Genomic DNA, 26,677 nt, shown 5'->3' on the forward strand with positions numbered 1-26,677 from the left:
GTTGAACGTCTGTTGAACCGGCAGAAGATTTCCTCTCGAGTCGATGAGCTCGAAGAGGACTGCTATACTTTGACTGCTATGGAAGACGAGGAAGGCGTCGGTTGAAACAAGAGGGTTGCTCGCAAGCTCACTTCTTTCCGCTCCCTTCCTCCCACCCTCCACCCGCCCGTTTCTCTTTGCCATGTCGACTTCGAAAGCTCGCAAACTAGGGACCTCGTCCCCCTACACCCCTCCCGATCCACCTTCCTTCCTCTCTTTCTTGTACTCTCCCATGGATTTCGCCACTCGAGTCGTCACCTCGAAACGAACGCACCTCAACCTCCTTCGACTCGCTCTTCTCTCCCTCCTCGGAATCGCATCCTTGGTCGTCAGCGCTGGAGGTTACGGAGTTCTATGGTTCAGCTGGGGGAAGGTCTCAGGGTGGGAAGGGAACATGCAGCTGCACTACGGGTACGTCTTCTATAACAGGGAAGAAGGAGGAGGAGCTCAGAGGGACGATGACGGCTGACCCTCTTGTTTCTCTCTTTGTTTCTCTCTCTGTAGAACTCCTTCTTCTCCTCCTCACTCTCTGATCTCTCTCCCTGATGTTTCTCGCTTCACTGAGAATCAAGCCTACGACGTTTACGTTGATCTGACCCTCCCTGTAACAAGATCCAACGTCAATCTCGGTCAGCTCCCCTCTCCCTCCCATGTGATTGAGCTCGTCCCAGCTAACTTTTCCTTTCTTCTTCTCCTTCTATACAATTCTCAGGCAACTTCATGGTCCACCTCTCCCTTCTGCCCTCCTTCTCTTCCCTCCCTCTCATCAAGGGCAGACCCTCGCCCTCGTACTCGGCTCTCTCTCCTCCTCCCGCCCTCTACAGCTCCACCCTGCCGACCCTCCTCGCCGCTCTCCCTCCCCTCTCTCCCTTCAACCTCCTCTCTCTCGTCTTCCACACGCCCAAGAAGACCATCACCCTCAAGATGCTCGATGGAGTCGTCCTCGTACCCAGCTCGAAGAAGGCTGCAGAGACGGTCAAGATGGTCAGGGTTTGGGTCGGAAGGGAGGACTTGTGGAAGAGTTTGGGCGATGGCAAGAACGGTGGGAGTGGGAGGGAGGTCGTTACTCTTGGAGGGAAGGTTAGGATCGTTGGGAAGCTTAGTGGGATCAGGTTCGTTTCTCTTCTCTCTGTTTCTTCGATCTCGACTCGTCTCGAAGAAACGACGACGCGTTCGGAAGCTCACTCCTCTTCCTTTCTCTTTCGCCTCTCCAGAGCTCTCCTAGCACACCATCCTCTCCTCTCCCTCCTCACCTTCACTACCACCTCCCTCCTCACGACGCTCTTCTTCTCTCTCCTCGCCTTCTACCTCCTCTCGCCCACCTCTCCAACAACGCTCACCACCTCTTCCACTCCCTCAGCCCCTTCGCCTCTCCCTCCTTCCCCGAAACTCAACCTCTCCCGAGCGCGCGAGCGAGAATGGGCAGCTCAGCTTCCTCGAGGCATGGGCGACATCACCGGCGAAGGAGGTGCCCATGGGTTGATGGACAGTTCGGAAGAGGAGAGGATGCTCAAGCAGGAGGAGGAGGAAGAGGAGGAGGAATGGGACAGGTTGAAAGGTTTGGAAGCCGGGAGGTTGAGGGAGGAGGAAGAGAGGGAGAGGTTGGAGGAACTCCAGAGGGAGGAGGAGGAGGTTTCGAGTGGGGAGGAGACGGCGGGAGGGAGGGCGGTGGAGGTGAAGAGGGAGGACGAGGAGGACGGGGAGGAGGCGAGGAGTTTGCTTGGAGGAGTGAGTCTCGAGACGGTTTTTCTTGTTCTTTTGGAGGTCTGGCTTGAGCTGACTCTGATGTTTTTCGTTTGTTTGTTCTCCCTCAGTCCGGAACTACTCCCTCCCACCGATCTTGGGGAGCTTCGACCTCGAGGTCGTCGGCTCCTTCTGGGTCGAGCGCGTCGACTCGACCTTCGAGGTCTTGAGACGGTCGCCGTCCTTCCTCTCGCCAGCTTGGCTTACGTTCTATCCTTACTCTACGTACGTTTTCTCTCTCTCGATTTTAATGACCACTTTACGATTCTTTGGCCCTGTCTCGTTCGAAACGACGACGCGTCGAGATCGCTTGGTCGTGTGCTCGTCCCTCGAGCTTCAAACCCGCTGTCCTCTCCCCTAAAAGGTCTCCAAGTCCATCGACAACAGCCTGCTCTCCCCTTCCCTCGACTCGAGAAAATCTTCATCTCGACCTCGGTCGAGCTCCTTTCCGAGAGAGACCAACGTCACCCTGAGAAAACACCCGACCCGCCTTTCCTTTCCTCCTCCCTCTCTCCCTTGGCCTTTCCTCCTCTTGTTTTCAGCCCTTCCCTCGTTCTTTTCTCTCGCACGAAAAAAATCTCCCTCAAAGAAAACGATCTTTCGAGGATTTTATCTATAGATATACCGCCGAAACCGCCAAGAAACTCGGCAGTAAACCTCAACCGACCAAATGTCCCAAAGCTCAAACCTCCTTCCTTCTTGCTCTTCCAACCGCCATCCTCGTTCGGTATGCAACCCCCTCTGCCGACGTTCTCCTCCAGCAGCAGTAAACCCTACGGACCTCCTCCTCCTTCGCCACCTGTTACACCTCCGTCCCCGTCCTCTCGTCCTCGCTCGCCTCCGAGCTCGTTAGGCTTCCTCTCTCTCTTGAGCTCCTTCCTCCCCTCCTCCTCCTCCTCCTCTTCTTCTTCTTCCTCCCTTTTCCCCTCGCCCTCCACCCATTCGCATCACCAACACCGCCATCGTCGCCCTTCCGCTCACTCCTCCCGCAGCAATCGGTTCTTCCTCCTCCTCTCAGCGGGTCTCTTAGCAGGGAGCGTGCTTCTCCTCGGGAGGGACGTTGCGAGCTCGCTCTTTCGAGTCGAGCAGGAGATATCTTTTCTGGAGCTGGATGTGGAAGGGAATCTACCGAGCAGGGGCTGGAAGGATGCTCGAGAGTGGTTCCAAGGTGGAAGTGGGAGGAGTAGATGGGATTGGGATGCCGAACGGACAGGGTTGATCAAGAAGGGAGGGTGGCCGGGGAGAGGAGAGGGAGGCAAGGTTAGGGTTTTGTTTTTGGTCGGTGAGTCTTTCTTTGCTTCCTTCATCTAATATACAGAGAGAGCTAGCTTGTTATATACGAGCTAGCTGCTCGAGCTAACAAAAGAGGAGAACCAACCGCTGATCCTCCGTTTCTTTGCTGATCCTCTCTCTCCTCCCAGACTTCAAAGACTACCTCACCCGAATGAACACCCACACTCCCGAGCTCATATCTGCTGCCTACGACCATCCTTACGTCGAAACAGACGTCTGGGGACCAGGTTGGAAGGGTTGGTCCAAGACCTTGTCCATCTCGGAGAACCTCAGGAATCGGAGGAGGAAGGACGGGCAGGGAGAGGGAGCGGGAGAACGAGAGCTCGTCGACCTGGACGAGGAGGACAAGAAAGTGGAAAGAGGCGTTGGATGTGGGTTCTACGATCTGGTATGGACGATTTCAGATATCTTCAAGGTGAAGGATCCGTTGGTGGATAACCCTGGGTGTGGGACGTTGTTTGCTCAGTGAGTTTTGGGAGAGAGAAGGAAGACGCGTCGAGGCAAGAGCTGACCTCTTCCTCTTTGTGCTTTTGTCTCCTTTTCTAGACAACTTGGGGATTGTGTGCGTGTTCTCTGACTCTACCACCTGTCGGTGAGCTCGCTCTGACCGCCTTATCTCCTCTCCCTTTGTTCTCTCTTCGCAGCACTCGGACGATTGGTGAGCAACCAGCCCGCGGGTCTTGCTTTTCCTTCTCGACCGAGGTTGACGAAATTATCTCGTTGTTTTATGATGTTTTATTGTGTTGCAGCATCAACAAGTGGTATGCTCCCCATCTGAACGTGAGCCCTACTTTCTCTTCTTTCCTTTCACGTTCGATCCCTCTTCGAGAGCTGACTTTCCTTTCGTTCCTTCAACGCGTCCTTCCTTTCATCAGATCACCGTCGTGAAGTACGCCCATGAGCTGGTAGACATGTTTGATCATGCGAGGATCAAGTCTCGGTTCCCTGAGATGGGTAGGTGGCCTCTCTCGCGCTGCCTCTTGGTTCTCTAGGACGCGTCCTCGTTCGTTCGTTGACCTTGGCTCCTTGACCTTCAACTTCACAGAGATGCAGCTCTTTGGAGTCTCTTCCGACTCGGCAAACCGATGGGATTATTTCCCTTTGAAGAGCTGGGATATGTGCGTCGACCTTTCGTCCCCTCCCTCGTCCTCCAGTCGTGCTGATCCCTTCCTTTTGTGCCTTCGTTTTCTTCAGGAAAACCGTCGACGCTCAAGGCTTGTGAGTCTCGCCCGCTTCTTCTTTGCCTTTCCTCCTTCTTTCGGTTCCTCGACTTATCTCTTCCTTCCTTGCGTCTCTCATTAAGCGGCTTCGACGGATCCTTCTACCCAATCCGAACCACCGTCACCAACGCCGTTCGCAACAAGCAGACTTTCATTAAGTGGTATCAACATCCTGGTGAGATTCGCACACCCTTCGTTCCCTGCCTCTCCCTTGAACTGACCTCTTTCTCCCTCTACCCGTTCGTCCGCTGCAGGCTACACGGTCAACTCCCAAGCTCCTTCGGAAGCTCCAGAGTGGTACGAGGAGAACTCCCCGCTGTTAGCGAAGCATTTGGAGCTGAGGGGAGGGTTCGCTGGGGCGATGAGGGAGACGAAGATTTGTGTGGTGAGTCCGATTCGACCTTCCTCTTTTCGTTCGAGTGAAAGCTGATTTCGCTCTTGATTTTCAGTTCGACGCGTCGCTGGAGAGGAAGTTGATTCGAAAGTATGCTCAGGTGAGTCTATGAAATGGTTCGAAGGGAGAAAGACAAGGCGAGGAGGGAGGGATGGAGGGAAGAGAGGGAAGAAGAGACGCGTTGCTGACTTGCCTCCCCTTTCCTTTCGAAAGGCTTTCCTGAGTGGCTGTGTAGTAGCGACGGACATCCCAACGGATCAGGAAGTGGAACTGAAGCAGTTTGTCATCGAGGTAAGCTCGTTTCCGTCGCTCCTCGTTTGTCTCTCGGTTCCCTCCCCTCGAGCTCACTCTCCCTTCTCCTCCCCCGCCTCTATCGTCCAACCCTTCAGCTCAAACCAACCTGGTCCATCGAACGAATCAACGCCGCCATTGACCTCGCCCTCCAAGACCCCGAGGAACTCCAACGGAAAGCCATGCTCGCCTTCGCCTACGCTCGAGCGCACCTGACGAACGGAGCCAAAGTCGAGGGGATGCTGAAGCTCTGGGAGGGGTACAGCAAGAAGGGCTGGAGGGGGTATGATTGTGAGTTTGCTCGGTCCTCCTTTTCGTCTGTTCTCCGAACAAAAGAGACGAAGAGAAGGAGTGGGAGAGGGAGAAAGAGAAACGCGTCCTCTGACTCCTCATTTTCATGTGTTTCGTTTCTGTGCAGACGGACGAGGCTTCTCACTTAGATGCAGGCAGTACTGGGCTGGCGAGAACGCTTATCGACCACCTTGGTGTTCTCCTTTGGCTTGGATGGTGAGTCTGCAACCCTTCTCTTGTCGTCGCCTCGAACTGACCTTCGTTTTCGTTTTCGTTTTCGTTTTGACTCGCAGGGAGAGGAAGGAACTTATGATCGTGCTCATTGAGGGATATCTTTTGGATTGGAACATCTTACTGTATTACGTTAGTCGTTCGTTTTCTGCTCTACTATGTATCATCTGCTCGAAGGAAACGAGAGAAAGAGAGACGGGGAGACGGGAGGAGAGAAGACGCGTCGAGGTTCTCGAGATTTGGTTCGTGAGTCACCTTCCTCCCTTCCTTTCTTTCGCTCTTTACCTCGAAGTCAGTAGCAGCTCATAGAAACGACGCAAAAGCTCACCAGGATCTTGTTTGGTTCTTGTTGGTTCCATGCAGGAGAAAGTCGAACCGTCCAAAAATAACACCTTCCTCCCCTGAAGATGTCAACTCACGCGTCACTTTGGGGCCGGTTTTGTAGCTCTGAAATCCTTCCTTCTTGTCAACTCCTGACCTCCAACAACGACCACCTTCCTCTCGACCTCGTTTACTCTTCTCCCCTAGTAGTAAGTCTTCCCTCTCTCGCCTTCGTCCCCTCGTGAGCTTTCTCGCTGTCCCTCTTCTTCGCAGCTCGATCCTGACCTCCTTTCTTCCCTCCTTCCTCCCTTCCTCTCCCTCCTCTTTGCTCGTGCCTCAGAACATCTGCAAAAATGGTCTTCGGTCGAAAGAACAAGGAGACGCTTCCCTCCACCGCCAACAGCGTCGCTCCCTCGGAGGCTGGAACGGGTCGAACGGTCAACGCTGATCAGACGACGGCTGCTCCTACGAGAGGGAAGGGAGGTTTGGGAGGGCATGAGAAGTTCAGCTTTGGGCAGTGGATAAGGCTTTGGGGACCTGATCTGTGAGTCGAAGATTCTGAAGAGGAGAGGGGTACTAGGGGAGAGCGGAAAGAGGGGAGAAGAGGGGAAGGGGTTGTTGACATGATCTGACGACCTTGTTTCGATGTTTCGGTTTGCTAGCATCACGATGGCTTTGGTATGCCTCTCTTGTTTCTTTCGGAGGGTCAGCGATGATACGAATCGGGAGGGGGAGCGAAAAAGCTGACCTTGTTTTGCCTTTTCGCATTGCTCGTCGTCAGATGGGAGCTCTCGGTCTCGGACTCTACGAATCTCCTCCTGCTCCTTCCAGGAGTTTCCCTATCTACTTCGAAGATGGCCAGATCGTTTACCCTGAGGTGAGTTGACGGATAAAGCTGTTGAAAAACCACAGCTCTCTGCCTTCGCTTCCTCGGCTCTTCTGACGCGTTTCTGTTGTTGATCTTCCGCAGTACGCTTACCCCATGAGGAAGGAAGTCGTCCCTATTCTACTCGCCGCCGCTTTGGCGTTCTTGGTTCCCTTCGTCTTTATCGCTCTCTTCCAAGTACGTCCGCTTTCGAAACGGCGGACTCGTGTTTCTTCTCGAGCTGACTTCTCGCCTTCGTTTCTTCTCGTTCAGATCCGACACAAGAGTATTCACATGCTTACAGCCACTACTATGGCTCTCGTTCAGTCCCTGATTACCGCCGCCGTCTTCCAGGTCTTCCTCAAGACGCTCATCGGAGGTGAGTTGGAATGGAGACGCGTTGGATCCGTCGACCTAGGCTCGTCCCAGCCGCTCTTTCTTCCTTCCGCCCGAAAGGGAGGACGGCTGGGACGAGCCTACCGTCGACCTTCCCTGACCTCTTCCTTCTCCTCCAGGTTTCCGACCTCACTTCCTCGAGGTCTGCAAGCCCAACATTCTTCCCGGAGACGTTCCCAAGGGAAACGGGTTCGGGAACATCATGGTGGGTGCTACTTCTCCGGTTCGAGAGCACGACGCGACCAACTGACTGCTCGCCGCTTCGCGTTTCTCTGACAGTACCAACGCGACGTCTGCACTGGAGATGAGAAGGAGATCAATGACTCCCTCGAGTCTTTCCCTTCAGGTCACTCGACTGCCGCCGCTGCTGGTTTCGTCTTCCTTTCGCTCTACATCAACGCCCAGATGAAAGTCATGTCCGACTACAGACCAGGTCCGTTTTCCTTCTCCCCCTCAGATCACGCAACGGAGCACTGGCTGACCTTTCGTCCTCCCACTCCTTCTCTTCTTCAGCCTACTGGAAGCAGATCTTCTTCTTCGCTCCTCTCCTCGGTGTCGTCTTGATCGGAGGAGCTCTCACCATCGACAAGTTCCGTGAGTCGAGTTCTCGCTTTTTCGTCCTTGACTCTTAAACTAACGCGTCTCTATCATCGAACCTCCAAAGATCACTGGTGGGACGTCGCAGCCGGAATCACCATCGGAACTGCAACGGCCTTCGTCTCCTACAGACAATGCTTTGCGTCGGTCTGGGATTTCCGATTCAACCACATCCTTCTCAGCAAGCGAACCTCCCTCTTCCTTCACCACCCTGCCGGAGGAACCTTTGCTCGATTCCCTTACTCCCTCAACTCCACCGCTCCTGATCTCGCCCTCGAATCGAACGGATCCACTGGAGGTCTCATCAACGAGAAGAACGAACAGCACCAGCACCAGCAATCCTCGACCGTCGGACGAGGCTACGACGCTCCCTTTTCTCGAGAGGGAGGATGGGGACACGGTGTTGGAGACAGCGGGGCACCTGGAGACGCGCTGAGGTCAGGAGAGAGGGCTTTGGGAGCGGGAGCGGGAGGATTGGCAGGAGGAGTTGGATCGGGGTTGACGAACGGAGGAGGGCACGGTATCGGCCACCAGCATCACGGAGTAGGAGGAGCTCAGCGTCAAGAGGCCTCGGGACATCACCACGGTTTGGGAGGAGCTCGACAGGAGGAGCTCGAGGTTCAGAGAGGGGCGGGAGTCGTTTAGTTTCTTCCCTTGGGCTTGCTGCTGTATCGATTTCTAGCTACATTCTGCTTACAAATGTCTTACACACGATGGATATCTTAACACTCTTCAATACCTCGTCCGCCGGGAGGGAAGAACGCAAGAATTTAGAGCGGAATGAGTTCGACGCGTCGAGCCTCGTCCGCTTTCAACAGCCCAGACCAAACGGGAACAACTCCTCATCATTCGAACATGCAAAGAACAATCAACGACGTCAAAACACCAAATCCAATGCAAGATCTCCTCCTTCTCTCTTTCCTCAATCGTAAACATCCCTGATCTGTTCCTCTCCTCCCCCTCCTCCGCTCCACCCGTAGTGCTGCTGCTCAACCGAATAACTCCTACTCCCACCACCAAATCCATCGTCTCCCATCTCCTGTTCCTCGAGCTCGTCGATGGCCGAGAGAGAGTGGTGTCGTCGGTATCGATGAGGCTCGTCCATTCCGTCAGGATCTGAGTATCCAACGAGTCTTCCGTCGTCGCTCGACATTCGTCCGAGTCCGAGTCCGAGTTCGGGAAGATTGAGAGGGCCGTAGCCGGTGGGAGGAGAGGACGGTGGGAGTGAAGAGGGCGATGAGTGGGATTCGCTGGATTGAAGTTCGGCGCGTCGAGAGGAGAGGAGGCTGTTGAGTCGCAACTGAGTCGAGGGTGAGAAAGACGGAGAAAAGTCAGCATTGGCTTCGGAAAGAAACGATTGACAGATCCGGTAGCTGGGCTCACGATTCGACCTTCTCCGAGAAGACTGCTGAACATCTCGACTCGAGTTTCGTCGGAGAGGGCGAGGAACTCGGCGGGAGAAACGAGCGAGAGGAGAGCGGCTGCTGAGAAGGGGTTGAGCATTTCGATCTCGGAGAAGTTGGCTTCATCCTGGAAATGAGGTAGAGAGAAAGGAATGGAGGATGTCGTCAGTTCTAGGTCAATCGACGCAGGGAAAGAGAGACGAAACTCGACTCACCTCTTCCCACTCGTCCGTCTCCTCTTCTTCCTTCGCACCCAACCAACTCCCCGTCCAACTCTCCTCCCCACCTCTCCCTGACCCAGCATCCACTTCTCCCAAAACCAACCCCCTGATCAACCTTCCCAACTCCTTCTCGCCAGCCCACCCAACCTTTACGACCAACTCTCGTCCTCCTCCTCCCGCTTCCTCTCCCTCTCCTCCTCCAAGATCAAGCATTGCGATTCCTCTTCGAAGTTTCCCAACGGCCGTCTTGACCGGCGCCGTCCAATGGTCGATATCGCTTCGCTCCGGAATGACGAGGAGGACGAAGAGACGATCGAGTTTGAACTTGAGGGAAGGGAAGAATTCGAGAAGATCCTTGATGTTGGCTCCCGTCGTTCGAAGAGGAGTGATGATGATCCCAGCGAGAGCTCCGATGAGCACGTCGATTCCGAAGGTGTTCGAGGAGGAGGAGGAGGAAGAGAGGAGATCGTGGCTTCGATGGTGAGCGAGGACGAGAGAATCTCGAAGGGATTTCGAAGCTGGACGCGACCAGAGCAAAAAGGAGGGAAGAAGGGAGAGCGAGAGTCAGCTCAGATCGGAAGAGGAACTGTCAAAAAGTGAAAGATAGAAAGGAGCACTCACCAGATCGGTTCTGAAGCAGCCTCTGTCCTGAAACGACGTGAAGGACGGGAGGCGATGCTTTCCCGTGAGCTCCTGGTTCGACTCCTCCAGCGACCCATGCCAGCTCAAACTCGGGGAGATTTGGAGGTGAAGTAGTTTTGTCCTCGAAGATGGCAGCGGCGGGAGCTTCTTTGGGATCCTCCGTCTGTCCTAGAAGATACGATGGCAGTGAAGCCTGAGACTGAGTTGATGGAGGAGAAGGAGGCGCCTGCCTGGTCTCGAAGGCCTTCCCTCGACTGGAAAGGAAGTGAGTGAGCGCTGATCCGTTCGAAGCGCCGGCTTTGGGTGGCTGAAGTTCGTCTCCGAAGAGATCGTCGAGTTCGTCGCGATGATGATCAGCAGGAGGTGGTTCGAGAGGTCGAGGTTCGAGGGCAGGTTGAGGTTCGAGAGGTTGAAGCTGAGGTTCGAGGGGAGGTGAAGAGGCAGATTCGTCGTCCATGGGAAGGTCTGGTTCTTCCTCGACGGAAGCTGGGAGAGGATGAGTTCGAGCAGGTTTGGTGACCGGTGGACGAGGAGGAGAAGTGGCGGGAGAGCTGAGGAACGACACCCCTTCCATCGGCAGCTGTTCGTCGCGATCCGATTCCTCGTCGATGGCTGAGAGTCTTTTCTTCGTCGGGGGACCCCTGGGAACTCGGATCTCCGTTCGAATGGTCGTCTCTTCCTCGACTCGATCCTTCGATCCAGCAGCGACGTGAGCTTCCTCTTCGACGACCGAATCCTCGACTTGATCGAATGACCTCTTCCTGCTGCTCTGTTGCTGCTGCTTGATGATCGTCTCCTTCCTCGTGTAGATGATGATGTCGTCCTCGTCTTCGAGAGTTCCTTTTCGAAGGGTCCAATCGGTCGAGGTTGCTGAAGGGAGAAGGTAGATGAGAAGAGAAGAGTCGAGGGGAGTAGCATGGACGAGATCCGAGTGCGATTTGAGAAGGAGTTCGGCCTGGGCTGCTTCGTCCGATTCTGGTGCGAGGAAGGAGTCGATAGGTAGAACGACGTCCTCGGGATAGGTGTTCAAGAAGGGTCTGAAAGACGCGATGTTAGTGGAAGCGCCACGTCGAACACGACGCGTCGAGAGGAGGAAGATTCCAGGCGTCTTACCTCCAAGGAAGCTGGAGAAGCCTCAGCAAAAAGGTTCCAATCAGTAACGGAGTTCGTGTTGAAGCGTAATAAGTAGACGAACCTCGAGAGACAGCGACTGAGTTCCAATCAACGACGAGAGTCTCCAGTCCGTCTCGCCGACATCAGCTAGTTTCGTCTGGCGAGGAAGAACGAGATCCTTTGATGACGATGGGTACGAGGATAGCTTGTCGATGAAGTAAGTTCGTCCAGCAGGAAGGCTTGGAACTGCACGAGAAAGAGCGGGAGATTCTGTCAGCTTCGAGTTCGAAAAAAGAGGGCAACAAGACGCGACCGACCTTCGAGATGATGAGCCGCGTTTTGGTCCCACTCCTCTCGTTCGATCCAGCTCTCAGCTTCTTTCCCGACCTCTTCTTTCCCACCAGGAAGAAGAGACAAGGCCTCGAGAACGTGATCTCCAGCAGATGGATTCTCGGACTGGGAGGAAGGCTGGCCGACGAGGGAAGGAGAGGCGATTCGAGCTGAAGGTGATGTGTCGCCGATGTTTTCGATGAGAAGCTGACCGAGAGCATCGGGAGCGAAAGGGTCGGTTTGACCAAGGACTTTCGAGACTGCTTGTCGAAGGCTCGAAGGTCTGGAGGAGGAGAGGGGGAGGAGAGGGGGCAAAGAGTCAGCTGGAGCTCGAAGACGCGTCGGGGACAATCGAGCAGACGTCGACTCACGGTGCAAGCTTGTCATCTCCTCGTCTGGCTTCGATGGTATCCATTCGAGGAAACTCAGGAGGCTCTGGAAAGTATGAAGAGAGGTGAATCAGAGTCAGAGGCCGAAGAGGATGGATGAGACGTCAAGCTCACCCATGTCTGACCAAGCCGAATCGCTGCTGTCCTCCACGTCGAGGTCCTGTCCTTCCGGTGAGCTCGAGACGAGGTAGGCTCCATAGTCGAAAGGATCCACTCCAGTACTGCTCGAAGGTGGAGAGAGTCTGAGATCTGAGGGCATGGCCGGCGCTTTCTCTGCGAGCAAGAAGGAGGAAGCGAAGGTCAGACCTTGACGAGAAAACCGCGTATATGCGTGTCAAAAAGTGATGGATTGACTCACGGAACATGTCGAGGTCCTGCATATCGAAAGGATCGTCCTCCATTTCCTCGAGCTTCTGCTCCTCGACCAGCCGTCCCGTCGTCGCGTCGTAGAGAGGAGGTTGGAAGATAGCCGAAGCGACCGTGAGTTTAGTGGAGAGTTCGCCCATGGTAGCAGGAGGTCGAGACTTCTTGTCGAGTTGAGAGGAAGGGGAAGCGTTCATGTCGGATCTGTGGTAGCTGGAATCGAGTCGACGAGGGAAGATGGGGGGCGACATGGACCTGCATCGCTCCTGAAGGGAGGCAAGGGAGAGAAGGAAGGTCAGGAGTTGTTTCGGACGAAAGAGAGGTCTTGAAAAGCGAGGAAAGGAAGTTCTGATACACTCACTCTCATCTCCTCTCTCACGGATAGAGACTTCTCTCCCCAACTCGCGTCCAGGACTTGAGCATTCGACCTCCTTCTCTCCTCAGCCGTGACGATGATCGGGTTCTTCTTCTTCTCCTTCTTCTTGGGGAGAGGAATCGAAGAGAGAAGAGCTGCGACTTGCTGAACTTCTTCGGCGTTGAGCTTGGGTCGGATGTCGCTGTGAGGCATGAAGAAGAGGATCGAGTCAGCGACGATGTTGAACTCCTCGTAAAGGGAGGAAGGGAAGAGACTCACAGAACGTCGTCTTCCGATACAAGATCGATGAATTCGTCCTTGAACTCTTCGGACAGGATGGGCTGGAGGAGGTGAGGATGCTTGAGTTGAGAGAGGTTGGTTGGGAGCTTCGGGTCGACGAAGTTCACGTCGGTGATGCGAGGAGTTTCTCTGAGGGCTCGACGAGTGAGGATGGGAGAGAGAGGGAGAGGGATGGAAGGGACGAAGGGGCCTAGGAAGAGAAGTACTTCGTCGAGGGTAAGCATATACTTCGTCAACGAAGGCGTAGGGAAGAGGAGGAGGAGGGAGGAGGAAAGGAGAGGTCGAGCTCACCTTCGACGCATAGAAGCTTCCCTCTCGCAAACTTCCTCCCTGCTTCTGCTGCTGCCTTCTTGGTTGCCTTCATCCACTCGAGAGCGTCCTTCTTGATTTCCCACGTCTCTGAGAAGAACTCTCCGTCTTTGGCGAGGAGATCTTTTCGTTTCCAGTCTTCGAAGAGGAGAGGGATTTGGTCGACGTCTTCGGGAGGAGGGAGGAACGTCTCGGGGTAGTGCGAGAGAGAGATGGGTTCGAGAGCATCCGTTAGAACCTGATAGAAGGTTAAAGGGAAAGGGTGAAAGAAGAAAAGAAGGTACGAGTCAGCAAGGGGAAAGAAAGAGGAAAGAAAGGGGAGATGGAGGGAAGGAAGGCAAAGGTGGCGACCTCGCTCCTCTCTCGGTTGTTGTATATTGACCTGATTGGCTGTAGATCTCGTCCAGTGTTCCGAATCCATGCAGATGTGTAAGAGAGCATAGCCTTGAAGACTCTGAAGAGGGTGAGAACGGGAAGGAGGATCTTCCATGGTGGAGGGTGGAGGGAAAGAGACGAAGCTCGACCGTTCCTCCTCTTCCTTAAGCTCTTTTTCTCCTTCTCCTTTTCCTCCCGACTCAGCTGTTCCCTAAACAGAAAAAGCGGATAATTTATCGACAAAGCCTAACCATCCCAAATCAAGGAAATCTACTCTCGGTACAGCGAACCTCTGTTATCCGGAACCAAATTCATCCCCGACTCGTTCGTCCTCGCCGTCCCAGCGAACGAGACCTCACTCGCGAAAGGTCCTCTTGCGAGAGTAGCAAGATAAGCCTCGCTCGAAGCAGCCTCCTCAGCTCTCTTCATCGCATCCTCCTGCTCGAACGATTCGAGAGAGATCCCATCGGCTTCGTGTCGGTTCGAACGAGTTTGAGCGTCAATCTCTCGTCTGTCGTCGGATCCAGGGTTCGAAGTCTACGAAAGAGAGGGGCAAACAGTAGAGTCAGCTATGTCTGAATCAAAGACAAAGGGAGAGAAAGGACTCGCGTGGATCTGGGTCTCGGTGAAAACGGTGACTCCTCGTCCTCCTCCCTTCGTTGTCGCGTTCCCAGAGGTTCCTCGTTCAGTAGATCGATCCGTTCCATTCCAGTCGTGTCTAAGCTTACCTCCTAAAAAGCGAGAAGGAAGAGAAAAACGGTAGTGAGCTTCGCGAAGGAATAATTCGACGCGTCGCCGGACTGACGGCTGTTCAAGACGTAGGTTACCGAAATCGCCGAAAGTTTTGTCTCCGCGAAGGATCCTATGAGGCAGAGATTCGAGTTGGCGTTCCAGACGTAGGCTCCTAGGAAGAAGAGCCCAGCGATCAAAGGGAGCACTTGGGCCTCGCAAGCTGGAAAGGGAGGAGAAACGTCAGAAAGGGATTTCCTTTGGAGCCATGATATCGATGTGAACTCACTGAACCGAATGAGAGATGTGACAGTACTGTCTGTTCGAGCCCAACCGCTCTTGGAGTTGATGAGGAACCAGACGACTGAACAGGAAGGAGAAAGAGATCAGGGCTGAAGACGCGACGACTCGACGTCGACGATTGAGATGGTGGCTTACTCGTGAAAGTGAGAACGACATCAGTCAGGCCGGTGACAGCTTTCCAAGAGATGATCAAATTCGTCAGGACGGCGAAAGTGGAGAAGTCGACCTGAACAAAAAGAGCAGCAAAATGTCAGCTCGACTTCATCTCTCCTCAGCTGTCGAAGATTGATCGTCACAGCTTCAGAAAAGTTGAGAACACTTACACTATCTCCGGTTGGTTGAGTAATCGTGGCAATCGCAGCTCCCAGTCCAAGAGCGAGACCGCCGAGGATGGTGAGAGAGCAGAATCCCAAAACGTAACGATTCTTCTTCGAAATCTTGTAGGCTCGTTCGAGGAAGAACACCTGCGCAGCTCTGGGGAGTTAACCAAAGAAACATGGTCAGCTCACCTTAAGTTCTGCTAAAGATGGATCCCCGAAGTCGCTCTTCGTTAACCAGTGAACGCGTCGGGAGGCGAAAGAGCGATCAACTCACGAGGTACAGAGAGCTTCGAGCATCAGAATGATCTCAAACTCGACGTTGACTGTAATGAGAGAACTAGGATCAGTTTAAAAGAATGGTCGAGTAATTGAGTCCCGTCATCTCGCACGCACCGTGAGAGACGATCGTTTCCCAGTTCCCAGTCTCTTTTATGAAGACGATGAACGCGTATACGACGGTGACTCCGGTTTGGATTCTATAGACAGAGTTGAAGGCGATCATTCAGTTCGTCGAAACGGAAGGATACGCGCTGGCTTCGAACAAAGGGGAGGAGAGGAGAAATGAGGACGAACGCGTTCAAGAGAAAAACGCCCCAGACGAGGGCCTTGAACTTGAGTCGATCTCCTCGAAACCAGTGACTGTAGATCAGTAGATGAAGATCAGCAAGCTGGACGGGGCAACTGAAGCATAAAAGGAACGAACAAGTAGGTCCAGGTCTGAAGAGGAAAGAAAAGGAAGAGAGGTCAACACTGCGCTCACAAGGAACCGAGAAGAGGAAGGAGAGCTGAAAGTCCCCCCAAACTGACTGACCTCTATCATCAGGACTCCAAAGAGTAGGTTATCAATCACAGTACCAAGGAAGAGCCCGCCGACGTACAACTCAGGGTTTCCCTCCCAGAGACCACCGATTCCTCGTGAGACGAGCGGGGTGGTCGACATTTTTCTGAAGGAAGCGAGGTCGGAGGGCGGTTAATGCAGTGTGAGAGTTTCGTGGGTGAACAGAGGGTGCAAGCGGAAGTTTGGGCGAAAGGCTAGCGCTTGAGGGTGGCACACAGAAGATGGTAAAGGAGAGTGGGAGGGAGTCGTCGAGGGCTCTCGAAAGTGGGAGTTTGGAAAAGAAGCGGAGACGAAGGAAGTGGTTCAGAGGTCAACAGGAGCCGCTGGCGAAAAGAGGGCTGGAGCGGCCGAGAATGGAGAGGGAGAGTGTTGGTCGAAGGGAAAGAAGGGTCCGGGAAGCGCGAAGGGTTCGGTCGGTGGCGTGTCGTCGAGACGCGTCGAGCCTGTGAGCGAGTCGAAAAGGACTATCTAGCCTGTACCCTTGAAAATCTGCCGAGCGCTGAAGCTGTCGGAACCAGGAAGAGCAAAGATTTAGAAAAGCTGCGAATCCACGAGATAAGAGAGAGCCGCTCGAGCGAAGGATGAAAGGGAGCGAGTGTAGATTGAAGGACGATCGGGGTCTGCGGGGAGAAAATCTCCCTTCATGAGCTTCTCGTCTCCTGTTCTCCCCTTGAGGTTACAGAACCGTCCGAGACATCTGCACGTTCCCTTGATGTGAGACGAAGAGCAAGGAGTCCGAAGTTGGAAGCTGATGAGAAGCATGATATCCGACGCGTCGAGTCACCGACTCAACGTCGATTCTCCACTGGCGACACAACTTGGGTTGTAGGGCCTGAGCTGAAGATCCCGAACTTTATCGTCTAAATACCAGAGAAGAGACGGGGAGATCACATCTGAAACTCGGAAGAGGGATTTGCGAAAAAGGAGGGGACGAAAACAGGTCGAGGGGTTCTTCGAAGCCGCTGCCACCCACTCGCACGACCTCTTGAAGGGGATGACCTGTAGAGAATACTTCCACTCTGTAAGCTTGGAGAGGAATCCTACGAGAGGGTTCGAGCACGGAACCCTGTGATTCGCTCGAGCCTGCGAGCGAACAAACCAGTCGAGGAACGCAGCGACGCAACCGCCATCCGTTTCTGAATCTACAGAACAACGATGACTTTCAGACGTGCCAAACTGACATCAGCCCTCGCATCTGCGTCCTGGCCAGCACATATACGGAGCTCTCAACGTCACGTCCCTCCTCTCGGGTCCTCTCTCACATCAATCCCAACGACCAGGGAACTTGAACTTCCATCCATCTAAAGCTTACTATCTCCTCCTCTAATTCAATCGCTGGTAACAGCGATGCACTGTTGTCGAATCAAAGCACGAAGCGTGGTCAGTTCAGATCTCTCTTCCCTCCCCTCTCCCTTCCCCTTCCCTCCTCCATAAGCGCGTTCAAAGACTCACCTCGACCTCAACGAGAACGTCCTTGGGCAATCTAGCGACCTCCACACACGATCGAGCGGGCTTGGTCTCGCCGAAGAACTGCAACAAACGCGTCGGGAACGAATAGAAAACGAAGGTCAGCTTGAGCTCGAACGAATACGAGACTGGGTCGGGTTGGAAGCTGGAGGGGAAGATAAACCTTAGCGTAAATCCCGTTGAAAGCAATGAAGTCGTCCATGGACTTGAGGAAGACGCTGCGAACGAAACGAGAAACGGAAAGGTGAGCTCTCGAGGGAGGGCTGAAGAACGTCGGACGTCTGATGCGAAGCTCAGAAAGTCGAGAGAAACTCACGTAGTCTTCAAAACCTGAGCGGGACTAGACCCAGCGGCCTTGAGAACAGCAGCCAAGTTGAGGAAGACTTGGTTCTGTTTACGACGAGAACGAAGAAGGGAAGGGAAAACGGTGAGCTCGAAGTGAAGAGAGAAGGGCGGGCTGAATTGCGGAACAGGGGAGTGGAGGACGAACGGATTGCTCCTCGATAGCTCCTGGGACGACGGTCATCTGTTTTAAATCAAAGATATGCACCAAAGGGTCAGCTTGACGGTAGACTGAGGGAAGAGGGAAAGTAGGCAAGAGGTGCGTGCGAACGGCCATCTCCTCTTCCTCCTCCCTTCCCTCCCTCCTTCTTTGCTTCGTTCAGGCGAGTGAACTCACGGACTTGGGATCCAAAGGGATACAACCACTGAGGTAAGCCAATCCTCCGTACTTGACGCTCTGAACGTAAGGTCCGATGGCAGCAGGGGCGTCTTGGAGACAAGAAGGAAGAAAAGAAGGGAGGAAGGTCAGCTTCGTTCCATCTCTCCCTCTTGCGAAACTTGAGCTCGGATGTGGCGGCTCACCAGGAGTAGAGACAACGGTGTAAGGAGCGGAGGACATGGTTCGGAGGAGTCTGGCTGAAGTGAAAGTGGTGGGAGAAGAGAGGCGTTTGAGGATGGTGGTCATTGAAAAGGAAAACGGCGAGTCAAGTTGAAGGGAGGGGAGTCGGAATTCGTTGGGAGGGAAGGGAGGGAGGAAAGCAGACGGAGGGAGAGTCCGATGAGAAGATGGGAGAAGATAGCAGCGCTTTTAGACTCTCGAGGATGACTAGGTGATGATGAGGGAACGAAGTTTTGGTATCGTGAAAGCGAAAAAACAAAGAAAAGGCGTGAATGAAGAAAGAAGGGGGGGAGGGCTCGTTGTCAAGGGTCGGTCGAGCCAAACGACTCGAGAAAGGAGGCTATACGAAAGATGGGTGGTTGATAGGATGGTAAAAACAGCCCAGATGCAGAAGAGTGTAGTAGTAGGGGTCGTGAACGAGAAACATAAAAGCAAAAGCGAGCGAGCGAGCGAGAGAGATCTAAAGAGGCAGTCCAAAGGCAGCCAGCCGTCTCTCTTCCTCTACTTCTGAACACGGTCGAACGTCTCTCCCTTGACTGCACGACCGGCCATCGAGTACTTGACGTTCTGAGCAAAGACTTCTCGGTTCGTTCGGAGCTCCTTGGCGGCGTCTGCACGAGAAGGAAAGAAGAGGGAGGTCAGCGGCGACGCGTCGGAAGACGAAGAGATAAAATAACGAACCCTTGTTCAGAGGGTCATCGGCGTTGGGTTCGAGGAAGAGGTATTGGAGTCCGATCTGTAGAAGAGAAGACGTCGAGGTGGAACAGTCAGTGGAAGAGCACGGGGAGTAAACGGAGAGAGGGAAGGAGACGAGGAGCTCACCATGATGGCGTTCAGGTTGAGCACAGGCTTCCAGTCTTCTCGCTGATTGATCGAAGGAGAAAAAGTCGCAAGTCAGAACTCGTCGAGAAGAGGATCAAGAGTTCGTGACAGAAGGAAGCTTACGAGCTGGGCGAAGGAGGAAGAGGAGGGAGATCGAAGGTCAGTCATGAGGTTTGAATCTCCTTTCGCTGCTCAACCTGGAAGGCGACTCACCAAGTTCAAACAGACGGCTCCCTCGAGATCGATGTTGGGGTGGTAGATCTACAAGAAGGAGAGACGAAAGAGAAGAGAGTCGAGTCAGCCTCAGGCTCGAAGTCGTGAGCTCAACGAGGCAAGCAGGGGGACAGGAGAGGAGAACTGACCTTCTGGGTGCACCGAACTTTGGGAGGCTCGTGAGGGTAGTTGGCGTTGATGTTGAAGGTGAACTTGAAGTGTCCGTTCTTGTACATTCCTGCGAAGGGAAGAGAGGAGGGCAAAGGTCAGCTTGGGAGAAAGGAAGGGAAGGGAGAAGGAGTGCGAGCTTCGATGAAAGCTGAGAGCCTCGACACCCCGTTTCCTGCCAGGCCAAAGGACTTCTTCGAGCGGACTGAGATCCTCTTCAGTCTTCCAGAGCTTCAGAAGACTTCCGAAGCTGTACGCACTCCAAGAAAGTCACGAAGGTCGCAAAGGAACCCTTCTCCTTCAGCCAGCTCCAAACCCTCCCTCCACCTCCTCTCTCCCTCCCTCTCTTCAGCTCTTCTGGACATCCCCTGCTCTCAACCTTCAGCACCAGCTCACGTCCGATATAAGACGGACTCACCCTCGTCAGGATCGATGGTCAACTCGAAGTTGAGGATATCAGCAGGGTCGGGGAAGATGGTCTTGATGTTGGTGGGAAGGTCCAACTCGGTGATGTCTAAAGAGCCACGAACATAAACAAGCACCACAAGAGTAAGGTCAGCAAAGCGCTCTCTATCTACGTCTGTCCAAGAAAGCTTCGACCAGGAGATGAAGAGCACGAGAACGGGCGAAAAGAAGCGGTCGTCTCCTCCTCGCCACCTCGTCCTCCTTCCCCTTCTCTCTTTGCTCCTCTCTCCTTCCCTTGAAAGGCGTTTGAAACTCACCCTTCTGAACCCTCAACTGAGCAGCGTTGACCTTAGGCTTCTTCTTGGCGGTAGCTTCGGAATCCTTCTTCATGGACCAGATCTGGAAGAGAAGGAAGGAGAAGGGAGGATGGTCAGCTTCGATTCGCCTTCTTTCTCTTCTCCCTTCTTGCCTTCTCTCTGCTTCCTAGAATGGAACATAGACTGAGGAGGAGTTGAAGATGAGCGAGGATTCACCTTCATCATCTTGGGCGAAAGGTGTTTGAGATGGGTTGGGTTGGGGAGGGGGTTGGGTTGGGTGGAAGAAGGAGAAGGTCGTGGTTTGGGAGGAAGGAGGAAAGGGGAGGAGGGGTGGAGGGTCGTCCGACGTCGCCCCTTCTTTTGTGGAGAGCGGAAAATGTTCAGAGACAGGATATCGATTTTGAGAGCTTTGCAGAGAGAGTTCGTGTTCTCTTTATTTTCTTCTCCTTCTTTCGACGTCGATGCGCGTCAATCTGGAGCTCTTCGTGTCATCCTCATCCCTCAGTATGCGTAGAACGTCTCAAGTCATTCGGTAACTCCTAGATCTGGACTTTGCGACCTCCTTCCTGCGGGGATCGAAAGAAAAGGAGAAAGCGAAAGAGAGGTCAGCTCGCTCGAAGTTGGCCGTCTTCGTCGCGACGCGTCTCTCGTCCTCACTCACCTGCTGGTCGTGAGCCACGATGTCGCCTCCGCACTCAAAGTCAGGCTGCGAAGAAGACAGGAGAGCATCGAAAAAGCCGAATCAGTTCAAAATCTGTGAGGATACTCGACGAGAGGGCACTCGAACAGAGGAAGAACGAAAGAACTGACCAGATCGTTGATTGACTTGTCGAGCTGAAGTCGATGACCGTCGTACGCCATCTTGGGCTCTGGAAGTTGGATGGGAAGATAAAGGAGTGGGTAGGGTCAATAAGGAGTGGACTCCGAAAGAAACATCGAAGAGAGACTGACCCGGTTGACTTCCTCGATCGCGATCGTGTCCGTGGACTTGCCTCTGAAGAAAGCAGAGAAGTGCCGAGGAAAGTTCAGTAAAGGTTCGAGACGAAAGCAGAAGAAGGAAGGAAGACCGTAGACTCACCAAGAAATGCTTCACCATCTTTCTGATCGGGTACGACCTGTTGATCAAGTATTTCCCGTGAACTTCGTTGCCCTCCGAATCCTCCCAGTGCAGTCGAACGTAGACCATCGTAGACTGCGAGAGAACGAAACCGACGCGCAGAACAAACCGACGGTCAGCATCGTCTCCTGATATCGAAGCAACGAGACCCGAAGGTCGACGCGACTGAACTCACCGACCTCTTCCTCAAAGGCTTCACGTCGTTGACTTTCCTCCATTCCCCGTCCATCTCCTCCCAAGGCGGCAAGCTGAAATCTCCCAACGCCACGAACTGCTTGTCGACACACCTCCAGGTCTTCGTCAAGGGGTAGATGCAGAGATCCCTCCCGTACCCGTCGAGGTCGAAGCGAGGATCCCAGCCTCCACCGACTTGGAAGGACGCCGAGGCCGACACGTTGGGAGGCGAGTTCGAGTTCGAGGGAGCGAGAGCTGGTCGAGGAAGGGAGATGGTGAGAGATCGAGAGGTGTGAGAAGCTTGTACTAGATCCGAGGCTCGACCTTTCCCCTTGTCTCGACGATGGGTAGGAGGAGGAGGAGAGACCGAAGGTTGAGGTTGGTAGTCGTTGAAGTCGTCTTGGTGATCGTCGTCGAATTCCATCTGTTGTTGTTGCTGAATCCCTCCGTCCTCGTCCTCGTCCTCGACCTCCATCTCGACGTCGTTCGACCTCGACCTTCCTCGTCCCTCTTCCTCCCACGATCCCAGATCCAATCCTCCCAGGAGATCGAGCTCTCGACTCTCACTCCTTCCGATGGTTCGAGATCGAGCTGGTGATGCTGAGACCGTTCGGGAGGAGGCGTCGAAGAGGGTTCGGGAGGAGGCAACGGAGAGGGTTCGACTCAAAGCGCGTCGACGGATGTGATCGTCCTCGTCGTCGTCGCCTACAGGAGGGTCTGCTCGTTTTTTGCCCTTGTTGACGGAGGAGGGAATAGGAAGAGGTCGAATGAGTTGAGAAGTGGAGGGGTTCTGGCTTTGAGTGGGTCGTCGTCCGAATTGGAAAGACGATGCGACTGAGGTTGAGGAGGCGACGGAGGCTTCCCTCCGATGCTGAGCTCCTTCTCGACTGCTAGACGCGACTGGGGTTCGTTCTCGATCTTCTTGGACCTCCTCGTCCTCCTCTTCCTCGGTTGCGTCCTGAAGCATCCTCCCGACCTCTCGAGACGACGGGGACAAGGTGTTGATCCTCTTGTTGGGCGAGGCTGAAGACGAAGCTCGCACAGACGATCCTCCTCCTTGAACCGTCCCTCCTCCAAAGATGGACCCTCCGTATCCTGAATCAAGCGAGACTCTCCCTGCTCTCCTCTTGACCGAGATCGAGCTCTGTCCTCGATCTCCTTCGCCTTCTCCGTCGTAGGCAACTGCTCTCGAAGGATGGGGAGGAGGAAGCCGGAGAGAGGACGGTCCTCTTGTTCCTGTTCCTTCTCCGGCACTGTTGACGCTCGAGCGAGGTCTTGGTCGCTTAGACGGTTGTGATTCAGACCGTCCTTGAGTTCTAGGTGGAGATGCGAGATGGGAAGGGGGATGGGAGGGGAGGCGAGACGAGGAAGAAGAGGGTGACTGTTGTTCGAGGTGAGCTCGGCGAGGAAGGGAGGAGGAGGTCGAAGGGTCGTTGGCTCGATCCTGAGAGCTTCCAGTGGAGTTGGAGGAAGGGTGGATAGGAGGTACAGGGTTGCCTGTATCACAGAAGAAAGGACAAAGGTCAGCTTCAACTCGAAAGCCATAGACAGACGAGGGAAGGAAGGGGGAGGGAAGGACAGCGCGAGCTCGACGATTCACTCACGTCTGAAAGGGTTGGCGGCAGATCCGCTCTGCTGGACTTGACTCAGCTGAGATTCGGGGGAAGTGTTGAAAGCTGGCATTCCCCTTTCGCAACGGGGGACGGGACTGAGAAAGAAGGGGTGGAACGTGGAGAATGAGCGTTGATGTTCAGGCCTCATCGAGATCGTTTGGCGAGGCCATCTTTTGTCTTCGAGCGCGTCTATTCGAAGCATGTGACGAGAAGAATAAAGAAAAGCTTATTTGAACATTCGTAAGCTACGCGATACAAAAGTCAAAACTAAGCCTAGGCAGCTCGAGAGCAAGTCTCGCACGCGTCTTCCATGAAGGGTCCGACGCGAAGCATGCTGCTTCTGGAGAAATCTGGGTCGTCTTGAACTACAAGCAGGATCCAAGAAGAGGGACTCTCGCAGCTGAGAGCCGTCCAAAAAAAACGACGCAAAGGGAGGAAGGTCGCGTAACCAAGGAGACAAGGGAGGGAGGAGGACAGTTTCGTTCGAGCTCAACATTTCCCTTTGTTCCTCCTTCAAACGTCGACGTTGGTCGCATCAGCCCTTCAACCGAAGTCCTTCTTCTCCCATCAGCTTCCAACACCTCACCCACCTCCTCTCCGCTCACCCAACCGCTTGAGAATCTTCCTTCAAACCTCCCTGCAACGATGCCCTTCCCGGTGCCTCCTCTCCCTTCCTCCTCCTCCTCTCGTCGGTCCACCAAACCCACTCTTCTCTCCCTCTCCTCCCTTTCCCAACCTTCCTACGCCTCAGGATCTACCGCTCGCTTACGTTCGGGTCAACTCGGTCGAACGGCGGGGTACGAGGACGTCGCTCTTCTCGGGCGGAAGGTGGCTGACCGCTCGAAACGAAGGAGGGAGCAGGAGAGGAAGCGGAAGGAGGCGAAGGGGAAAGGGAAGGCGAAGGTCAAGATGGTGGTGGATAGTGATGAGCACGATGAGGAGGAGGAGGAGGAGGACGATGAGGAGAAAGAGGAGGATTGGAATCTGGATTTGGACGACGAGGAAAGGGAGCAGAGTGCTCGGAGAACTCAGACGGGAGGAGACACGAGTGCTGCTGGAGGGTCGAGGAAGAGGAGAAGTATCAAAGGGAAGGAGAAGGAGAAGGAAGTCGTCTCCAAGAGGTCGAGGAAGACGTTGAAGTCAATCTACGTCGGGGACATGGACTATCTGGCGGATCCGAATCGTGAGTTCAGAACGAACGAAGCTCACCTTTCTTCTGCCTTCTCCTTCCCTTCGAACGAACGCTGACCTCGGGAGTTCTCGCTTCGTTTCTTCGCTTCTTGCAGCGCTGTATGATTCTTTACCATCATCTGTTCGTATTTCCTCCGTCTTTTGTGCTCGAAACTCTTTTTTTTTTGTGTCCGTCGAGGCTCGTTGGAGCTCACCCTCCTGGCTCTCTTCCTCTCCTCCCTCAGTCCCTCCTCACCTCCCTCCTCCACCACACCACCTCCTTCTACGCCTCTCACCCTTCCAAAGTCTCTACCTCCAACCCAACAACTCCTATCCTAACCGACGCTCACCCTCCTACCACAACGACTCCCTTCATCTCACCCTCGGTCGCCCTGATCGACGAAAAAGCTCACCAGCCCTTCTCGCGGAATCGCCAAAAACGAAGAAGCATGTGGATGGAACTTGATGGGGATTCTCTGATCGCTCTGGGTGAGTACGACTTCTTTTTTTCGAGCTCCTCTCTTTCTCTCGCTCTCGTCGCGTCGTTCTCTCGTCTTCATCGCCTTCGTCGCTCCCCGTTTCTGACGATCTCTCCTTTGTTTTCCTTTCGTTTCCTTTCCTTTCCGTTATACAGGAATCCTAATGGAAGAGCACATCCTCCACCTCCTCACCACCTCAGGCTACGCACCTCCTTCTCCTTCCTCTCAACCTCCCATCCACCCCTCGCCCTCCCCTTCCCCTTCTCCCTCCCCGCCTCCCGCACCTGCAACCGTCTCCTTCTCCCTCCCTCCTCCTAGCACCAGCACCAGCACCGCTCGTCTCCCCTCCTCCCCTCCTCCCTCCTCCTCAGGCGAAGACGCTCCCGGCGCTTCCAACGGCAAGCGTCCAAGGAAGAACCCCAAGAAACCTTCTTACCGCCGGGTCGGAGCTCGGCCGTTGTCCGAAGTTTTGAAACCCAAAGCGACGGAGCGGGTGGAGACGGAGAAGGAGAGGAAGGAGAGGGAGAGACGGAAGAGGGTTGCTCCCGAGGCGGGGTCCGGGTGGAAGGAGAGGGAGGAAGAAGCGGGCTTCTTTGGGACGGTGAGGAGGGCGAAGAGGGTCAGGGTGAGTAGGAAGGTTGGGGGGGAGAAGGGGGAGAAGGAGAGAGAAGAGAGGGAAGAGAGGGAGAGGGAGAGGGCAGAGGAGAAGGGGAGTGGGGAGGAGAGGGAGGAGTTTGAGAGGAGGGTCTTGGGCTTGGGTCAGAAGAAGCAAGGCAAGAAGGTCGTTGTTGATTCCCCTTGATTCTCTTAGAATGTGTCTTGATCTTATCTTGTCTTGTCTTTCTCGAACGTGACGAGCCAAAAAAAGGATAAGGGAAACGAAACGACTCCCTCGCGTCGTCGTGTCCTTCTCTCTCCCTCTCTTCTCTCTCTCTCTCTCTCTCGATTCCCCACTCTTTTCAAGAGAAAAAAAAACCCTCGTATACAAACTGTCAGCCCTAATCTACGCCCACCCAGCCTTGGCCTTCGCGATCTCGAACGCTCCAGGCAGCCTGTCCGTCGTCGTCTCCGGGAAGGTTCCCTTGCCCGACCAGTCTCCCGTCGGCGAGAGGTCGTAGCGTTTGATCAGGTTGGACGCGTAAGGGTTGGTGTCGGCTTGGAACACTTTGAGTCGTTCGAGACGGAGTTTGCGGAGTTTGTTCTTGGGGAGCATGCGGGAGACGGCGTGGGTGATGATCTGGAGGGCAGGGAAGGGGGAGCAAAGAGGAGGCGAGAGGGGAGGACAGAGGAGAAGAGAGGGTTGCGAAGCGGTTGGTGAGATGGGTTGAGGGAGGCAGAGAAGAGAAGAGGAGAGTCAGACGGGCGGTTAAGCGAGAAGAAGGAGGGTCCGGGAACGATGCGTCGTAGGAGACGGGAGCAAAGAAAGGAAGGAGAAACGACGACGCACATCTTCTGGACGAGTAGCCATGATGTGACGGTAAGAGATGGATCTCGAGTTTCCGGCGTACGAAGATTGCTTCCAGTAACTACGAATACCTCAGCACAAAAGAGAAAGGGATCAGCTCGTGTGAGCAGGAAACGAAGGGGGTCAAGGTGGAAGGGAGCGAAGAGGAAACGAGCTCACGTCTTCTCGATAGCCTTCTTCCCCGAGATGTAGACCTTCTCGCAGTTGGTGACCACAACGTAGTCTCCGCAGTCCGCTGTAGAAAGGGTAGCACAGAAGGGTAGAGGGAGAAAGAGGAGGAAAGAGAAAGAAGGGAGGAGAAGGAAGGGAAGGAAAGGTCAGCTCGGACGTTTGCTCCTTCCCTCCTCTACCAAGACCCAGAAAGCGAGACTGTTGGACGCACTTGATCGATCGAACGTAGGCTTGTGCTTCCCCATGAGAACCTGAGCTATACGGGTAGCGAGTTTACCTACAAAAAACAAAAGGAAACGAAGCGTGAGCTCGTCGTTTCTCGAAGGAGCGGAAGGAGGATCGATGGCAAGACTGACCGACCGTCCTGTTCTCCGCCGAAACGTGGTGCCAGAGACGAGCGTTCGCCAGCACGGGGTTCCCCATAACTTGAGACATCCTGGAAGAAAAGAGAGAAAGAGGGACTGAGAAGAAGGGGAAGGGAAGGGAAGGAGGAGGGTGATGGACGTTGCGATTCAAAGGACGAA

General features: G+C 54.3%; 10 protein-coding genes across 10 annotated transcripts; 4 read left to right on the forward strand and 6 right to left on the reverse strand.

The window, feature by feature from the left end:
• The first annotated feature begins 160 nt into the window (after positions 1-160).
• Positions 161-2,050, forward strand: BDY24DRAFT_440655 (putative adipose-regulatory protein-domain-containing protein). The gene is made up of 5 exons (XM_076644542.1): positions 161-450; positions 544-668; positions 752-1,151; positions 1,254-1,767; positions 1,854-2,050. Exons 1-5 carry the CDS (start codon positions 182-184, stop codon positions 1,950-1,952), a joined length of 1,407 nt encoding a protein of 468 aa, XP_076497362.1. The 5' UTR covers positions 161-181; the 3' UTR covers positions 1,953-2,050.
• A 461-nt stretch (positions 2,051-2,511) lies between these two features.
• BDY24DRAFT_414418 (glycosyltransferase) lies at positions 2,512-5,597 on the forward strand (the record flags this gene model as incomplete). Its single annotated transcript, XM_076643308.1, has 16 exons — positions 2,512-2,594; positions 2,775-3,064; positions 3,204-3,540; positions 3,622-3,637; positions 3,720-3,733; positions 3,825-3,855; positions 3,951-4,029; positions 4,121-4,193; positions 4,270-4,293; positions 4,379-4,470; positions 4,550-4,680; positions 4,745-4,789; positions 4,903-4,980; positions 5,079-5,271; positions 5,399-5,487; positions 5,565-5,597. 16 exons carry the CDS (start codon positions 2,512-2,514, stop codon positions 5,595-5,597), a joined length of 1,608 nt encoding a protein of 535 aa, XP_076497363.1.
• Positions 5,598-5,964: 367 nt separating this feature from the next.
• BDY24DRAFT_386167 (phosphatase PAP2 family protein) lies at positions 5,965-8,417 on the forward strand. The gene is made up of 10 exons (XM_076640067.1): positions 5,965-6,032; positions 6,164-6,367; positions 6,486-6,501; positions 6,605-6,700; positions 6,794-6,886; positions 6,962-7,067; positions 7,204-7,289; positions 7,364-7,517; positions 7,598-7,678; positions 7,749-8,417. Exons 2-10 carry the CDS (start codon positions 6,177-6,179, stop codon positions 8,324-8,326), a joined length of 1,401 nt encoding a protein of 466 aa, XP_076497364.1. The 5' UTR covers positions 5,965-6,032; positions 6,164-6,176; the 3' UTR covers positions 8,327-8,417.
• A 95-nt stretch (positions 8,418-8,512) lies between these two features.
• BDY24DRAFT_440658 (uncharacterized protein) lies at positions 8,513-13,597 on the reverse strand (the record flags this gene model as incomplete). The annotated part of the gene is made up of 14 exons (XM_076644543.1): positions 8,513-8,981; positions 9,065-9,211; positions 9,300-9,823; positions 9,927-10,984; positions 11,061-11,067; positions 11,139-11,306; positions 11,378-11,673; positions 11,762-11,825; positions 11,894-12,052; positions 12,138-12,408; positions 12,504-12,699; positions 12,777-13,002; positions 13,089-13,344; positions 13,489-13,597. Coding segments are annotated over 14 exons (3,859 nt in total), but the record flags the coding sequence as incomplete, so codon positions are not given.
• A 3,402-nt stretch (positions 13,598-16,999) lies between these two features.
• Positions 17,000-18,039, reverse strand: BDY24DRAFT_406686 (RidA family protein; the record flags this gene model as incomplete). The annotated part of the gene is made up of 7 exons (XM_076642718.1): positions 17,000-17,023; positions 17,124-17,201; positions 17,302-17,356; positions 17,455-17,528; positions 17,629-17,664; positions 17,818-17,909; positions 18,003-18,039. 7 exons carry the CDS (start codon positions 18,037-18,039, stop codon positions 17,000-17,002), a joined length of 396 nt encoding a protein of 131 aa, XP_076497366.1.
• Positions 18,040-18,254: 215 nt separating this feature from the next.
• Positions 18,255-20,312, reverse strand: UBC12 (NEDD8-conjugating protein UBC12). Its single transcript, XM_076640068.1, has 9 exons — positions 20,181-20,312; positions 19,965-20,046; positions 19,661-19,756; positions 19,224-19,312; positions 19,075-19,122; positions 19,030-19,032; positions 18,862-18,903; positions 18,721-18,775; positions 18,255-18,650 (listed from the first exon to the last, which is right to left on the reverse strand). The coding sequence occupies exons 1-9, from the start codon at positions 20,187-20,189 to the stop codon at positions 18,541-18,543; spliced, it is 534 nt and encodes a 177-aa protein (XP_076497367.1). The 5' UTR covers positions 20,190-20,312; the 3' UTR covers positions 18,255-18,540.
• Positions 20,313-20,442: 130 nt separating this feature from the next.
• On the reverse strand, positions 20,443-21,703 carry BDY24DRAFT_386176 (uncharacterized protein). The gene is made up of 6 exons (XM_076640069.1): positions 21,257-21,703; positions 21,043-21,156; positions 20,916-20,958; positions 20,775-20,833; positions 20,626-20,670; positions 20,443-20,530 (listed from the first exon to the last, which is right to left on the reverse strand). The coding sequence occupies exons 1-6, from the start codon at positions 21,677-21,679 to the stop codon at positions 20,504-20,506; spliced, it is 711 nt and encodes a 236-aa protein (XP_076497368.1). The 5' UTR covers positions 21,680-21,703; the 3' UTR covers positions 20,443-20,503.
• Positions 21,704-21,732: 29 nt separating this feature from the next.
• On the reverse strand, positions 21,733-22,804 carry BDY24DRAFT_386177 (uncharacterized protein). The gene has a single exon (XM_076640070.1). It carries the CDS (start codon positions 22,798-22,800, stop codon positions 21,961-21,963), a length of 840 nt encoding a protein of 279 aa, XP_076497369.1. The 5' UTR covers positions 22,801-22,804; the 3' UTR covers positions 21,733-21,960.
• A 1,077-nt stretch (positions 22,805-23,881) lies between these two features.
• Positions 23,882-25,436, forward strand: BDY24DRAFT_31987 (uncharacterized protein). The gene is made up of 3 exons (XM_076637040.1): positions 23,882-24,051; positions 24,155-24,527; positions 24,673-25,436. Exons 2-3 carry the CDS (start codon positions 24,161-24,163, stop codon positions 25,317-25,319), a joined length of 1,014 nt encoding a protein of 337 aa, XP_076497370.1. The 5' UTR covers positions 23,882-24,051; positions 24,155-24,160; the 3' UTR covers positions 25,320-25,436.
• A 37-nt stretch (positions 25,437-25,473) lies between these two features.
• MRPL23 (mitochondrial 54S ribosomal protein uL13m MRPL23) lies at positions 25,474-26,677 on the reverse strand. The gene is made up of 5 exons (XM_076640071.1): positions 26,510-26,677; positions 26,365-26,430; positions 26,142-26,217; positions 25,965-26,043; positions 25,474-25,754 (listed from the first exon to the last, which is right to left on the reverse strand). Exons 1-5 carry the CDS (start codon positions 26,586-26,588, stop codon positions 25,521-25,523), a joined length of 534 nt encoding a protein of 177 aa, XP_076497371.1. The 5' UTR covers positions 26,589-26,677; the 3' UTR covers positions 25,474-25,520.

This window comes from Mrakia frigida (assembly GCF_051309035.1).
Source record: "Mrakia frigida strain ATCC 22029 unplaced genomic scaffold BDY24scaffold_12, whole genome shotgun sequence".
Lineage (NCBI taxonomy): Eukaryota > Fungi > Basidiomycota > Tremellomycetes > Cystofilobasidiales > Mrakiaceae > Mrakia > Mrakia frigida.